Here is a 16,490-nt window from a genome sequence, read left to right as displayed (position 1 = left end):
TCAGGGAGATGTAGAGAATTTATAAAACTGTAAAATAATTATTACATGTATTTGTAGTATTGTATTATTTTTCGTTGATTTAATGGGTTGATCTATCCACAAATTTAGCACAAACACTTTGGAAAATGACCGATTCCTTAAGTCAGAAATCTCAAATTTAAGTTTTCACAAAACTAACCTAAAATGATGTTACAGTAAAGAGACTTCATAATACAGAACAAAAGGCTGACGCTCAAACAAATGCTACTTTCATTTCAGATACATTGTATGGACATTGTTCTTTGGCAAAATGCATGGTCACTTTTAACAGGCCATACAACACACATCATATCATGACATGCATGCGCCGGCAATCACACACAGCTATTGTTTTACACAAATTACATTTAGTAATACAAGTCATAATCTTAACTAGAAATGGCGCGGCAGAGGCCGACGCGTATCCCCACGCCGCATGTTTGACCCAAGGGCGCCCCAGGGTTGATCATGGGGCCATGCATAGTTGAGATTGACTGTATTGTCATAAGAGAAGTTCAGTATCAATTAGAAGTGAATGGGTGTAAAAATAAAGAAGTTATAGTAAAAGGCAATTTTGGGAGGGTGTGGCCTATGTGGGCGGGGTGCCCCAGGGTTGGTAATGGGGCCATGCATAGTTGAGATTGACCGTATTGTCATAAGAGAGGTTCAGTATCAATTTGAAGTGAATCAGTGTATTAATGAAGAAATTATAGTAAAAGGCAATTTTGGGCGGGTGTGGTCTATGTGGGCGTGGCGCCCCAGGGTTGGCAACGGGGCCATGCATAGTTGAGTTTGACCGTTTTGTCATAAGAGAGGTTCAGTATCAATTTGAAGTGAATCAGTGTAGAAATGAAGAAGTTAATGTAAAATAACCTAAATTTTTTTTATAGTAAATGGATTTTTTTGGTTGGTGTGGCCTATGTGGGCGGGCGCCCCAGGGTTGGGATTGGGGCCATGCATAGTTGAGATTGACCCTAATGTCATAACAAAAGTTCAGTATCAATTTGAAGTGAATCCGTGTAGAAATGAAAAAATTATAGTAAATGGAAATTTTTGGTGGGTGTGGCCTATGTGGGCGGGGCGCCCCAGGGTTGGGAATGGGGCCATGCATGGTTGAGATTGACCGTATTGTCATAGGTGAGGTCCAGTATCAATTTGAAGTGAATCGGTGTAGAAATAAAGAAGTAAATGTAAAATAACCTAAAAAAATGAGTGATAATTTCTGACGCGGCCCCACCCCAACCCCTATAACTTTTGACCCAGGGGTCAGATCAAAATTCCAAATAGTGCACCGTCGCACATATGCTCATAGCTACCATGTGTGTAAATTTCAAGGTTCTAGTGCTTTTAGTGTAGGAGGAGATAGTGGCCAGGACGGACGGACGGACAGACGGACGGACAGACGGACGGACGGACGGCGGAGATCACCACAATATCCCCACCTTTTTTTCAAAAAGCGTGGGGATAAATATCATAATTAGATACCAGATTATGAGATAAATGTGTTTCTGGCCTTCCACTAAGTCTTGTAAAACTGATGCACAAATGTCAGAGCTTTGCTAGAGTGCACACAGTTTTGCATTTCAGAACAAAATACCAAATTCCTTTTGACTGTTTGAATTTCACAATTCACACTATGAAATGCACATAAAATACGTGTCCCAGGTTTGCAGAATGCAGATACACTGCAATTTTGCATTTCAGAATAAGACACCATATCCCATTCTTACTTCTTGAACTGAAATGACATTTTGAATTTCACAACTCACTACATGTAATTTACACTATGACATGCACATGGTTCAATACTTTGGTGGGAAGACCCCATTATTACATGTAGTCACTATCTTTCACACAACGGCTTCATGATTTCGGTGGGACCGGGACCCACAAAGACGTGCGTAAAACCCTTGCCAGGAGTTCAAAGTCTTCCCCGTCCAGATCCAAACTCCTGAGGTGATGCCAACAATCACCGACATCAAGTATTTGATCATGAAAACATTGAAATCTGGTGATAGCTGCTTAACGTCCGTCATTTGGCACAGGTACTCGCTTCCTGATGTTTTAAAGCCTTTGCAATTAGCCGCCCACCAAGATATCATCCAGGCATCTCTGGACGATTGTTCGTAGAAATAGCAGGCGATAACTATCGTCGCTGGCACGGTATACAAAACAGAGAATATACCGATTCGCACCATGAGTTTTTCGAGCTTATCCGTCTTGGTTCCGTCAGACTTCATAATGGTCCGAATCTTAAATAGGGACACGAAACCTGCCAAGAGAAATGACGTGCCTATTATTAAATAAACAACCAATGGGGCTATAAGGAATCCTCGGAGCGCGTCTACGTTCGAAATACCCACATAACAAACTCCGCTCAACACATCACCATCAACTTTCCCCATCGCAAGAATGGCTATGGTCTTGATGGCAGGGACAGCCCAGGCAGCCAGATGGAAGTACTGTGAGTTGGCTTCGATGGGCTCGTGACCCCATTTCATGCCTGCCGCCAGGAACCAGGTTAAGGTCAGAATAACCCACCAGATTGAAGACGCCATACTGAAAAAGTAGAGCAACATGAAAAGGATTGTGCACCATTCCTTCTTCGTTCCTTGCGTGATCAGCGGGACACTCTGCGTGATACTCGAGACACCCTGCTTGTCTTTGTGCGTGAAAACGCTACAGGCGTATTCGTCTTTCAGGAAGAATCCAATCACGTAGGCGAGCGCAACCATGAAGTAACACCCTGACAGGAATATTATCGGTCTTTCCGGGTAACGAAATCGCTGCATGTCTATCAAGAATGTCATCACGGTGAACATGGTGGAAGCCAGGCACACAAAGGACCAGATACCTATCCAGTGCCGCGCAAAGCTTCTCTGGTCATCCTTAAAGAACATGTCCTTACATGGTGCTCCACAGTTATCAATGTCTTCCTGCCCAACTCGCAGTTTGTATTCGTATCCTTCCAGCACTAACTGGTCCAGGGGACATTCCAGCCGCTGAGGTCTGTGACTTGGATTGATAGTAACTCCACCGCCACTGCCACCAGAACCACTACCACCACCCGCTGACCCTGATCCTCCACTACTTCCACCACCTCCAGGCGGTTTATTTGGTGGTTTGGTAGTTGTTATTGCGTGATCAGTGGTGTTTTCTCCAACGCAAAGCCCTGTCACAGGAAACTGCTCACATTCCAAGCTGGCAGGCCACTCAAACCCGAATTTGTTCATCAGGGTTTCGCATCCGGTTCGGGCCTCCACACACAGACTACGGCATGGTGGGATGGCTTCTGGAAGCACTGTGCACACAGGAGCGTACATCGTGCACAGGAAAAACTTGAGCTGTTTACTGCACTGAACTTTGACGAGCGGAAAGAATTGATGAACCTTGAATTTAAAAATAAAAACATGCTCAAAATTGAGAAATGAATCATAGTATATTGCGCATTGTTGCAACATGTAAAAAGGTCTGTATAGACATTATGTACGAGTGCATCATACCAATTAATGTTAAACCTAAGGCATTTTGGCTATGAATTATCATCATCAATTAACCCTTTAATACCTCTTCGATACATATTTTGACATATTTGTAGTCTCTTAGAAAGTTACATTTAATTAATTACCTTTGTAACTACATTCAAGTTTTAAAGGCTTCATTTCCAACCCTTAGTTCCGACCTATTACTAATGAGCAGCAAACAGCATAAAACCTGAACAGACTGTGAGTTACTCGCAAACTGTTCTGGTTTTATGCTGGTTGCAAAAGCCATTTTCACTTTGCTTCTTATGGGGGCAAAGGGTTAATGATCACAATGAATCACTATCCATATGCATGGGCTTAAACATTCTTTCATGTAAAATACAAGCAGGCATCAGCTAATTATCGGATATCAAATAAACAGAACTTGCAGCTCAATTAAATTAACATTCTATAATATTTATCTTATTAATATTGAATAACCTGAACATGTTAATTAATAAATTAATGACGGATAACACAATTTAAATTGTATTCCATAATATTGATCTCATAAATATTAAATAACTACAATGTATTAATTAATGGGTGCTGGAGGTTTCGGTAAATGACAAGTTCGGTAAATTGATTTATAGAGTAAAAGCCGTGGAGGTTTCGGTAAATTGATTTTATAGAAGAAGTATACCTACAACGAGGTGTTAATGACACCTATTATCGGCTTACAATAACATTGGGGGCATTTATTTGCAAACTGTGGATTACTTTTGAGTTGAGTAATTAATGCTATGCCTTAGGTAAAGAATTAAGAGAAATGAATGAGCTACCTCTGAAAAACGAATTCTGTTAGGAAATTTCTAGTTAATTTTACGATTTAAATAACGCAATACTGTTGTTTGTTTTTTAAATTGGTGCTTTTATTTAAATAACATAATAGTAACATAATAGTAATAAGAAATAATGATTTATGGCGGAATCAATGTAAGCTCTTCAATTAAGTTTAATGCTATTTTAAAAAGTTTCTTATGATTAATAAAAATGATTTCATGTTGAATTTTATATTTATTTATATGTTTTATTATTTCTTTCTGGTTGAGAAAAACACAAGAAAAAACAATATATAAAATTTAATACGTGTACTTAATTAATAAAAAGTAATATAATGATACGCGTTATGTTTTATAATTATGTTAAGTGCGCGTGTCATTGAACGTTGAGTTAAGCGAAGAGATACACATAATTGAAAACTGATAAAAATGACATCTAACACAACGTCAGCCGAATGAATACACTGTGTAATAGCAAGCTGCCGTGATGATCATTATATTATCAAATTCATACACGGGCACCTGGCTACTGTACTTGAACAATGGGTTTTACGGCCAAAATAACTGATATCATTTTTTGCCTAAACAAATCGGTTCAATAAAAAAATAATAACTGATTTACTTTGTAATCCGTTTTATTTACCATATATTATAAATAAGCAACAACTAAACCTTGGATACAATATATATATTTGAATATTTCATGTCATTTAAAAAAAAATGAGGGAGTAATCACATATTAATTAGATACATTTTTGACGCACTACAATATTAATAAGACACATTATTATCATTCAGATTTTCTAATACAAATGAGATACATGTACGACACTGTTCAATTTAATGTTACATTTCAACCAAATTAGTCGTTCATCGTTCAAGACTCGTCGTCGTCGAGCATGTGGTGGACTGCTGTGGATGGTCCAAGGGCATTGATGAGGCTGATGATCCTCAGAAGTTCAGTGGTTGTCAGCTTCTCCTCTTCGTAGTCATCCCATGCTTGATGTAGTCTGCCGTGTATGGTAACATACTTCTTCCGTCTGATCTTCGTGAGAAGGTGCTGGCTCACCAGCCGTATATGTAGATCAACTGTCTCAGATTCCTCTCTGAGAAGGTTGGCCAACTTGTAAAGACCAAGGTTGGCTGAACACGCTTGTGCGTTGATGCGTCTATGCCATCCTGTGGAGGCCACCTCTTGTAAGAGCCACATTATTATATTTTTTTAACTAATACTCTTTAATTAAGGTTTTTATCAACTAATTGTTTAAAAACATATATAAATTACAAAACGATCATGACCTTAATATATAATTTACCTCCATCGATTAGAATATTAATAGGTTGCAAGCCTGGATAATTAATAATAACACTTTGCAAACATCGTACATTTAAACAGATAATTTAAATAGTGCCAAACAACTCAATTAATGTACATCAAAATTAATCCACAGTTTGCAAATAAATGCCCCTAATGTTATTGTAAGCCGATAATAGGTGTCATTAACACCTCGTTGTAGGTATACCTCCTCTATAAAATCAATTTACCGAAACCTCCACGGCTTTTACTCTATAAATCAATTTACCGAACTTGTCATTTACCGAAACCTCCATAACCCTTAATTAATTAATCAATGAAAGGTAAATCTGGTTCGAGTTCACCAACAGACCCTGCATGATTCACATAGCATTTAATATGTATTTTTATATATTTTATAATGTTGATATAATTAATAATTGAATAACTTGGATTCTTTAATAAATTAATTAATTAATCAATCAAGGAAGGGTAACTCGGGTTTCATTTCAATCTCACCTCCATCCCGGCGTCTTCTTGTTTTGTGTGTGTCAAAAGATTCGGCATGATCGTCTGGTTGTACTGTATATCCTTACAGAGGGGAATATTTATCGGTTCACATCTGCCATGGGGTTCCATATCCTCGCCACCACTTACGACTTTGGTATATTCGTTACTCGTTACAAATCCGAAACCAAGAATCGTCAACACAAAAGCGAAAAATCCGGATTTTCTGCACGCCATTTTCGTTAGACGTGCGTTAAGTCTCGTAGAAATATTCAGCTATTTTTGTTTGTACTTATAACACTTTATTCCGAAATGAAATGTCACATTTTAGGCACATAGACGCTGTTTACTTACAGTTAAAGTATTTTACTAACTCCCAACAGTAAAGATGGCTGCCTTTGTTCGCCACTAATCATACACAGACAGTTTCTAGATCCCCAGCGAGTATTCTTCGCGTACTAGTCCATTGTAAGTGTAGTGCGGGGTGGAAGAAACGGTCCTATTACTGATTGGTCCTTTGAAATCAATTATCATTTTTGCTGTTCCGTTTGCCTCCAGCGTGTAGTTAATAAATACTTCGAGTTTGTCAGAGATTACACTTGAAGTAAAATTAATGCAAACTGCAACATAAATTCGAACAATTAATATTTTATTTCCAACATACTTTTGTTAAATGAATGAACAACTATAGTTGATGTTGTTTAAACAGTAATTTAATGGAGCGCATAATTTAACTTTTAATGTATGATAAGATTTAACTATAAAGTGAGCTATAAAGTAAGTTGTATATGTATATTTCGTTGTTCAAAAACACGCTGACAATTAAAATGCACATGTTGGCTATTTCGTGCAATTCTTATACGCTTTTGACATAACATTGTACAGTCTTTTTCTTGGAGATAATTTGTCCCATTTGCATGTGAATTTTTGCCACGATTTACATCATTATTTGGCAGTTCGGGCCATTTTGGAAAAAAAACACGTTCGGGATTGTGAATTGTATTTTTATGCTCCCCCCAAAAAAATTTGGGGGAGGGGAGCATATAGTCGCCGCTTCGTCTGTCCGTCCGTGTGCAAAATTTTTGTCCGGGCTATTTCTCATCAACTTATGACCGGAATTCAATGAAACTTTATGGGAAGCTTCACTACAAAGAGGAGATGTGCATATTATCAGCGGGTTCTGGTCGGATGATTTTTCAAAGAGTTATGGCCCTTTGAAATTTTCCATTAACTGTACATATAGTGCAATACTTGTTTGGGCTATTTCTCAGCAACTAATGACCGGAATTTAATGAAACTTTATGGGAAGCTTCACTACCAAGAGGAGATGTGCATTTTATCAGCCGGTTCTCGTCGGATGATTTTTCACAGAGTTGTGGCCCTTTGAAATTTTCCATTAACTGTACATATAGTGCAATACTTGTTTTGGCTATTTCTCAGCAACTAATGACCGGAATTCAATGAAACTTTAAGGGAAGCTTCACTACCAAGAGGAGATGTGCATATTATCAGCCGGTTCTCGTCGGATGATTTTTCACAGAGTTATGGCCCTTTGAAATTTTCCATTAACTGTACATATAGTGCAATACTTGTTTTGGCTATTTCTCAGCAACTAATGACCGGAATTCAATGAAACTTTATGGGAAGCTTCACTACCAACAGGAGATGTGCATATTATCAGCCGGTTATGGTCGGATGATTTTTCACAGAGTTATGGTCCTTTGAAATTTTCTATAAACTGTACATAATGTGCAATTCTTGTCCGGGCTATTTCTCCCCAACTACTGACTGGAATTCAATGAAGCTTTATGGAAAGCTTAACTACCTTGAGGAGATACGCATGTTATTTGTGGGTTCTGGTCAGATGATTTATTTAGAGAGTTATGGCCCTTTAAATTTTTTAAGTTGCTAAACCATCCATCGTATTATTTTGTCCAAAGTAATGCCCCTCCTTTTATCTGAATATATAGTGCAATATTGTGACAAAAAAAAACCTTTGGGGAGCATCACCCGTCTCCGACGGTTTCTTGTTTTTTTAAATTTCGATTTGTGAATGGGGCCGTTCGACTGACCCGTAGATACTCCCGGGAAAGGCCTGCAGTGTACATGCCGTGGAGAGATGTTCTCAATACAACAGCTTGTACTGGTCCACTATTGCAATCAACAATATATATATATCTGGGACATTAATTTCAAATTATTCTGATTGACAATACTTCACAAATCTTTTTATTATTTCGATGCACCCTTGATAGGCATGAAAGTGTGTGTTTGTGCTTTGAAGTTTACGAGGTCCCTCCGCACCGTATGCTGCTTTATGTCAGAAACCGGAAAGCATCCAAGCACTCCTATCAAAGAAATTGCTAGAATTGAGATGCAGTTTGAATAAAGCTTCCCTTTCTAGCTTAATGTTTACTTAAAGATAGGAATTTAATTGTGATGCGGTTTTCGTGCTGTGATCGGAAACCGGATTACCCGGAGAAAATCCCACATGTCCGGTATGGGAACCCCTAACCTAGCTCACATGGCCAGCGAAATGTGAACTGGTATTCAACCCGGGTCGGCAATGTGAGAAGCACATGTATCAACCACTGCTCTAACCGGACAGTTATGGCACGAATGTTATCTTCATATCTTCAAATACATAACATAACATAACATAACATTTATTAGGCATAAAACAGCATATTGCAAATTTATAGCCTATACAGGTATGTGTTTGTGAGAAAGCAAAGACATGGTACATGTATTTGAGAAGTACAACACAAAACGATGAATACGAATAGTTAGGTAAAACAAAAGAGAAAAAAAAAAAGACATGTCAAAATAATTCAAAGAATAGAATCAATAATAATACAATGATAATTGCTTTATCCAAATATATAAACATTAGGCAAATGGAAACAATAATCATAGTTAATACGGTTAACTTATTATTACATCTGTTCTAATAAACATACTAAATTGAAGGCATATATTTTATATTACGTTACATTTGACCTTAGTTTTTGGGCAAAATAAACATATTTTGATAGGTTATTTAATACCTTTGTTGATTTTGATGACATTAGAATTTCGAATTTGTTCAATGTTGGCCAATGACGAAAGTACGGTTTTAGGTATTGTTGTCTAATTCCGTTATATAGGGGGCATACTAATAAAAAGTGGAATTCGCTTTCTATAGCATTCATATTACAGTAAATACACTTCCTATTTTCTTTTGGTATGTTTTCATGACGACCTTTTTCTATCGCTAGATTATGTGCAGAGATTCTGAATTGTGTAAGTGATATTCTAAATTTATTGATATTAATACATTTTAAATATTTTTCCGTTTCAAAGTCATATTTGAAATACATTGTATACCCGAGCTAATTATAATAGTCAATTAGTCAAATACATTTTATACCCGAGCTAATTATTATAGTCAATTAGTCAATACAATTTATACCCCAGCTAATTATTATAGTAAATTAGTCAAATACATTGTATACCCGAACTAATTATTACAGTCAATTAGTTGAATACATTGTACACTCGAGCTAATTATTATTAGGTGAAACCGGTAGGGGACAAAAATATGAGGAGGGGGGGGGGGAGAGAGGAAGAAAACGAAGAGGAATATTGTTCACCAGACCGACTGACTAACCGATTAAGTCACACAGTTAAAATGTAGATATCCACACATTTCGTTTATTTTGTAATTGCCCTTTTTGACAATTAAGGCGATGACAACACATTAAGAATGTAAGTCACACGGATAGAAATGTCTCATCTCTTGAATTTTCGCCGTGAATGATCGGGTCGCAATGTTACAATGCACGCATTGTCATCTTCCGACAAAGTCACGGTGCGTATATCACGTGACTTTTTAAGATCTGCGTTGGGAGAATAAAGCGCGACCCAGTTAACATTTTAAATGATGTCTTTTAAAATATTTCACCATTTTTAATGGAATAAAGTGGAGAGCCCGCTCATTCGTGAGAGTTTTCTATAGGTATCATAACCTTTTTAAACAAATAAGTATTTTTTCAGTATAGTGCAACCGCGCGTGTGTAATATGAAATACACTGATCCGACATTTTTCAAACCGTTCAAACGCGCGGTTGCACTTTACTGAAAGAAAAATACTTATTTGTTTAAAAAGATAGTGATACCTATAGAAAACTTTTACGAATGAGCGGGCTCTCCACTTTATCCATTTAAAATGGTGAAATATTAAAAAAGATATACTTATTTTAAAATGTTAACTGTGCCGCGCTTTATTCTCCCAACACAGATCCGAAAAAGTCACGTGGTATAAGCACCGTGAAAGTGGCGCTATATAATCCCGTTTATGGTCACAACATACCAAAAGATTTCCTGCACAAATTCAATGTAAAAGCAATAACTTTAACAAAAAATAAAGTCAAACTTTTGCGCGTAGACACCCCCATAACCATACCTTTTCTTAAAGAGCATTCCAAGCCGCAATGATTTAAACAATAAAAAACATAGGTCATCCAATATGTAAGAAAGAACTCAATGCGAATCAGCGGTCACTGTTTTATGGCCATCTTTTTACCGGCATCTCTCCAGTTGATGATGGTTTCCCGCCAACTGTCAAAGTCTTATGTAGTCTCCAACCTAAAAGCAAAACAGGGAATTTGTAGTATACAACAATGTTTTCCCTACCACATGAACACAGAAACATTCAAAAATAAAGTCATGGCAAGTGCCCGTACAGAGAATTGTGTCTTCAAATAAATGAAGATTTTGTTTTTAGAGGGTATAGCATTGAACACCAAAAGTATTTAGTGTATTGTAACCTTATTCTGTGTGTGTGTTTTTTTCGTTCGAAAAGCGTTTGTTTCGTCTGACACCTTTGCCAACATTGGTACCTAGACAACAATGCGCGCAGCGACTAGCGTCATTGTTGTTGACATTATTGTATTTTTGGTGAAAACAATGCCAACACGCCTTTCAATCTTCGGCTTGCACCAAACCTAGATTATTTTCAATGCAACAATAAAATAAAAAGGTATACTTAGGGACTTTTCTAACGCATCACTTTTCAAACTTGAATATATCAGTTATGAGTAAAGATATTGATTTAACATTTTACACACGATCATTTGACTACATTCTATGCAAGCTCACGATAAAATCATTCATCCATGACGATTGGACGCTTCAGCACGTGGGGTAGGTGTGGTTTCATATTTTTGCACGTGGAAATGTTGAAACGCGATTTAATTCTAGTTTTATTTCAATTTAATTATTTTAGGTGGGTTCTTACACAAGGAAAACATAAAATAAATTTACAAAACAGTATAGCTCGTATGAATATTCAGGAGCGCTATCGAGCACTTTGCATTTTACAGGCTACCTTTCCCACTTGCTAAAGCGTCCGATCGTTACGTATGAATGATTATATCGATAGCTTGCACATATTGTAGTCAAATGATCACAGGTGCAATTTTAAATAAAAATATTTACTCATTACTGAGATATGTAAGGTTTAAAAGTGTTGCGTTAAAATAATTACCAAGTGTAGTAAAAGGCGATGTACATGTTATTCCAATTTAATTTCAATTTCATAATTCTAGGTAAGTTTTTACACAAGAAAAACAAAACATTAATTAAAGAAAAACAATATGGCTCGTATGAATATTCAGATGCAAAACGGCTCAATCAGCATGTTGCAAGCCGGTCAGTTATTAAGAAGTGTAAGTTTATGCGTTTTAGTTTTACGAGTTTGCGACTTGGACTTTTGAAGTGACGTTTTTAATTTGTTAAGTTTAATATTTTGTTGTTTTTCAGTTTCAATTAAATTTTCAGGAGTTATCAGATATGTGTTGAATAATTCTTCGTCCAAATTTCAACACAAGTCGTTCCAAAATAAGGGAGCTATATTGATTGGCGTCGCTCTGGAGAGCGGCGACTAGTATGTAATGCATTTTTTTTCGCTTATGTGAGGAGAAGTTATTTTACGAATCAATGTATATATTTTGTTTTAAGAATATCTTGCATAGTGGTGATTTTTTGTGTAAACTAGTGTAAATAAGTACTGCATTTGTGCCTATTACATTTATTACAACATTTATTGCCAATAATGCAAAGCTAATTGTTTTAATTAATAACTTATCCACAACTGATCACAGGGGAAAGATCACAGGGACTGGGCAAATACGCGAAACTTTCTTATTTTGTATAAAAACAAAACATAATCAAAACATATTTATTTTGTGGTTTTTCTAATTTGCTTATTTAGTGGAGAATCAATGTAGTACGATATTTGACGACCTATCGGACAAGCAAGTTTATTGGAAGGCGTAGTGGTACGAAAACGTACAATGTATTAGTTTATTATTAGACATATAATAACGATCGTTATACACAACTTCACCAAATAGCAGTACATAAATGCTGTCAGCCGGAATAGCTCAGTTGGGAGAGCGTTAGACTGAAGTTGTTTACGCAACAATCATCTAAAGGCCCCCGTCTCAATCCCGGGTTCCGGCACGAACGGAACAGTTCGGCGGCTGACAATTTTTTTTTCAGTCAGGATAATAAATATAATAAAGCTTTATTATATGTCGACATTTTAAAATCCATTGTACTACAATTGGACATTTTTATTAAAACTAATGGATGCCGCATGGTGACAACGTTAATTAAAATCTCTTACATCACTTAAATATCTTATAAAAAATACACATGTTTTTATATTAACATATAAATGCAAACAACACATCTATTATCCATGTATTTTTATGGTTGTCTATCATAGGCCCTAAGTACTATCCCTAAAACACATAGAGCGCGAAGCGCGGCACGTATTATTGATTGTAACAATGAGTTGCGATAAAGGAAGCAGCCGCTTATCAAGGAGGAGCTGTGTCCCAGCAACCCGTTTTCCTAGAGTCAAGCACTCCTCGGATTTTTTTTTAAGAACCACATATAGAGCGCGAAGCGCGACACGTATTACTATCCAGGTGGTTTGGGCCCTTAAGCATTTTCCGACCATTACGTCCATTGTTATCTTCCTTAGAATTTGAGAAATTTTGAAATCGTTGTTCGAAGTCCAAAATTTTTATCCGATTCCCAAACTTGCACAGGTTTTTTTTTATCAATGAGGACCCAACCCAAACTCTATATGAGCAATATCGGACCATAAGTCCAGAATTATGTCTCTTTGAATTTAAAAATAAAAGTGAAAAACTGCTTGGTTAGGTGATTATGCCAACATTTTTCATCAGATTCTTTCCAAACTTACAGTGTCTTCATATCAATGAGCATTTTTACCTCATTAAAAATTAGAAACATAGGGACAATAAGTCCAGATTTTTTTTTATTAAATTTGACAAAATAAACAAGTTCCACTTGTTTAAAAGATTTCACAACTTTCGTCTGAATCTTTCCAAACTTGTTTAGTGTTTTTATATCAGTATTACTCGAACCCTATTGAAAATGATGAATATCGGAGCAATAAATCTAATATGATCTTTTACTGAATTTCAAAGTATTGTGAAATGCAGCTTCTTTATGCAAATTACAGTTTCCATTCATTTTTTTCAAACTATTACAGTGTTTTCATATCAATTAGTTCTCAACCCCTATCGTAAATGAGCAACGTAAGAATAAGTTCAGAATCATCTCCCCTTGAAGTTGAGAAAAATATGAAATTACGCTTACAAGATGAAGCAGATTTTTTTTAAACCTTTACAGTTCTGTTCCATTAATGAAAACTGCACACGGATGCCAGTAAAAAAGGGAAACCAATATAAATAAAATGAACTATGAACTATTTGGGGGTTACAACATAAAATCATAGATAATGGTTATTTAGGGGTTATAACACGGCATCATAAATAATGGTTATTGGGGGGTTATAACACAAAATTAAAGATAATGGTCATACCAGTATCTTTTTCTATTTTGTTTAAAATAATCGGCCAATATATTAATATTTACAGTAGAAAAAAAATCGTTCCATGTAACTTCATTGAGTGCCTTTTACACTGAAATTCCCGACGCCATTTGATGCGTTGCATCAATACTTATCTTGTATGATTAAGTGATGCGTTAGAAAAGTCTCCAAGTGTATAATTATGGTACTTTATCTAAAAATAGAATCCGAACAGCATGTGCAATCAATGAGAAACCATGGAACGCCATAACTACCTTTTGCTCAGAGAAAGTGATGTTTTTGGTAAGTTGACCTTATATTGGGTCAACTTAACATTACTTTGGCTTATGTTAACATAATGCTTGGTTAAGTTGAAATTATTTTGGGTTTAGTGGATATTATGTTGGGTTAAGTTGACATTATGTCGGGTTAAGTTGACACTATGTTAAGTTAACATTATGTTGGGTTATGGTGACCCCCGTCACGCCCAAGGTCTCACATGATTTATGTAGACTCGTAAAGTAAGATGCCTTAAAGGGGCTTTTTCACGTTTCGGTAAATTGACAAAATTAAAAACGAGAGCGCCGACGGCGTTTCAAGTCCATTGGCAAGATACCGGGAAGTTTGTGCTGAAGTAAATGTTAAAGGAACAGTTGACTGAATGAAAATCTAAAAGGCTATCAAAAAGAAAAGTAAAACAAAAATAAGGACACATAAATGAAACAAGAAGTGTAGAAATATTGCAAACTATCCTATATCAATCGGAAAATCAGAAATATGGTTCAATGGAAATCGGTATTTTGAGAGAAAACTAAGACTAAATGTCCGGATGTTAATATTTTTTCTGATTGGCCAGACGTGTATTTATGCTCTTGTTTTAATTAACCTTAGCATTACATAATTAGAATTTACGGGACTGAACGACATTTTTATTCGGAAGGCAAGATCAAAGTTGTATCTTTGTTTTTCTTGTTTTGTTACTATTCATTATACTGTTACGATCGCTTCATTTTCATTTAATCAGAAAGGTGCACTGCGTCGATGTTATTGTTGTGTTGTTGGTGCAATATTTACGCAAAATATAACGTGCACGCTAAATTTTGAGCACACGTTCTGTAGTTGTGAATCCTTATTCAAATTATTAAAATAATTTCGAATAATATGCAAAATAATTTGCAGATTAATTTCAAAATATTGTAATACTGTCTAAGCGGTAGACTTTAACTCATGGGGTCAGTGGTTTGATCTAGGTTGAGGGTCACTTTTGTCTTTCTTTAATTTTATTCTTGTTTTTGTTTACTTGATCTGTTAAGTTCCAGTGTTTACGTTTATCAAAATAAAGCTTTAATGACAAACTTCAATACATTCCAAAATCTGTGAAAAGGTACCTTTAGAAATTATATATAATGACAAGTGAGGAGTAATATTTGGCATGTACATCGTTTTGATGGTCCTATACTAAGTTTGTTCAAACATGCAAACTAGCGTTAAAATTGGCCCGGGGCTATCTTGTTTCCCTGTCTGAATCAGCAAGGCCTTGAGGTTTGGTATTTTGCACGTAATATCACACTCTTAATTTGGAGTTTTTTAAAATTATGTTTTATTCATGTTTTGTCCACATGTTTTTTAAAAATAATTTTCGGTGTATTTCTGAACAAAATAAAACAACGCGTGCTGAGCTAATTTACGGAGTTACATCTCCAGGGTTATTTACAAGATTAGACAGGTTTCTATGATGGACTTCTAGTGTCAGCCGCTAATAAAATTATTGTTCTAACCATATGAAATTTATATTAACTAGTAAAATATAATATTGCTCGTAAAAGTTCGGATATGTTCGTGGGTAATTCACATAGAATATATTGCGACGCAAAAAAAATGAAAACGAGCATTTTATATTTCACTAAATCTATGTTACCAGACCACATCTAGCGTTGACAGTTTTGCTTTTGATATCTATAAAGAACTGAACACTGATTTTTTTATGTGTTAACTTTATTTTTCGAAATAGTTTACGACATATTCGTAAACTTTGAGTGTTAATGTGGTTTTAACGCTTTCCCACTTATATACGTATTTTCACGCATGGCTGTTGTCCCTATGAAAGTTAGATTTAATTTAAGACCTTTCTTACTAGATTCAAATTGTAAAGGCTTCGTTTTCAACCCTAGATACTGATTAGCAGAAAACAGCATAAAACCTGAACAGAAAGCGAGTTACTCGCAGGCCGTTCTGGTTTTATGCTGTTTGCAAAGCCTTTTTCACTTGGCTTCTTATTGGAGAAAGGGTTAACCAAAACGTAAGTTAGTAAATAGGGTCGGATAATCGGAATGCATATTGTTTTACGATACCCTGTTCTGTACACAATTTAATTAACGCCCACTTTAAAACATTGGCCAGTAGGGGGATCAAACCCATGACCTTCGCGTTATTAGCACGATGCTCTAACCAACTGATCTAACCGGCCACCTGAT

At 36.0% G+C, this 16,490-nt stretch overlaps 1 protein-coding gene and 1 non-coding gene across 2 annotated transcripts; both read right to left on the bottom strand.

Annotated features, from left to right (window-relative positions):
- Nucleotides 1–1,794: 1,794 nt before the first annotated feature.
- Nucleotides 1,795–6,362, bottom strand: LOC127849025 (frizzled-2-like). The gene is made up of 2 exons (XM_052381749.1): nt 6,138–6,362; nt 1,795–3,407 (listed from the first exon to the last, which is right to left on the bottom strand). The coding sequence occupies exons 1-2, from the start codon at nt 6,360–6,362 to the stop codon at nt 1,869–1,871; spliced, it is 1,764 nt and encodes a 587-aa protein (XP_052237709.1). The 3' UTR covers nt 1,795–1,868.
- A 10,047-nt stretch (nt 6,363–16,409) lies between these two features.
- Trnai-aau (transfer RNA isoleucine (anticodon AAU)) lies at nt 16,410–16,483 on the bottom strand. Its single transcript has one exon. It is a non-coding gene; the product is annotated as a tRNA-Ile (tRNA).
- Nucleotides 16,484–16,490: the final 7 nt, after the last annotated feature.

The sequence above is a fragment of the Dreissena polymorpha genome, chromosome 10, assembly GCF_020536995.1.
Source record: "Dreissena polymorpha isolate Duluth1 chromosome 10, UMN_Dpol_1.0, whole genome shotgun sequence".
Classification (NCBI taxonomy): Eukaryota; Metazoa; Mollusca; class Bivalvia; order Myida; family Dreissenidae; genus Dreissena; species Dreissena polymorpha.
The sequence above is the reverse complement of the archived record's forward strand: the minus strand, read 5'-3'. Positions and strand labels throughout refer to the sequence as shown.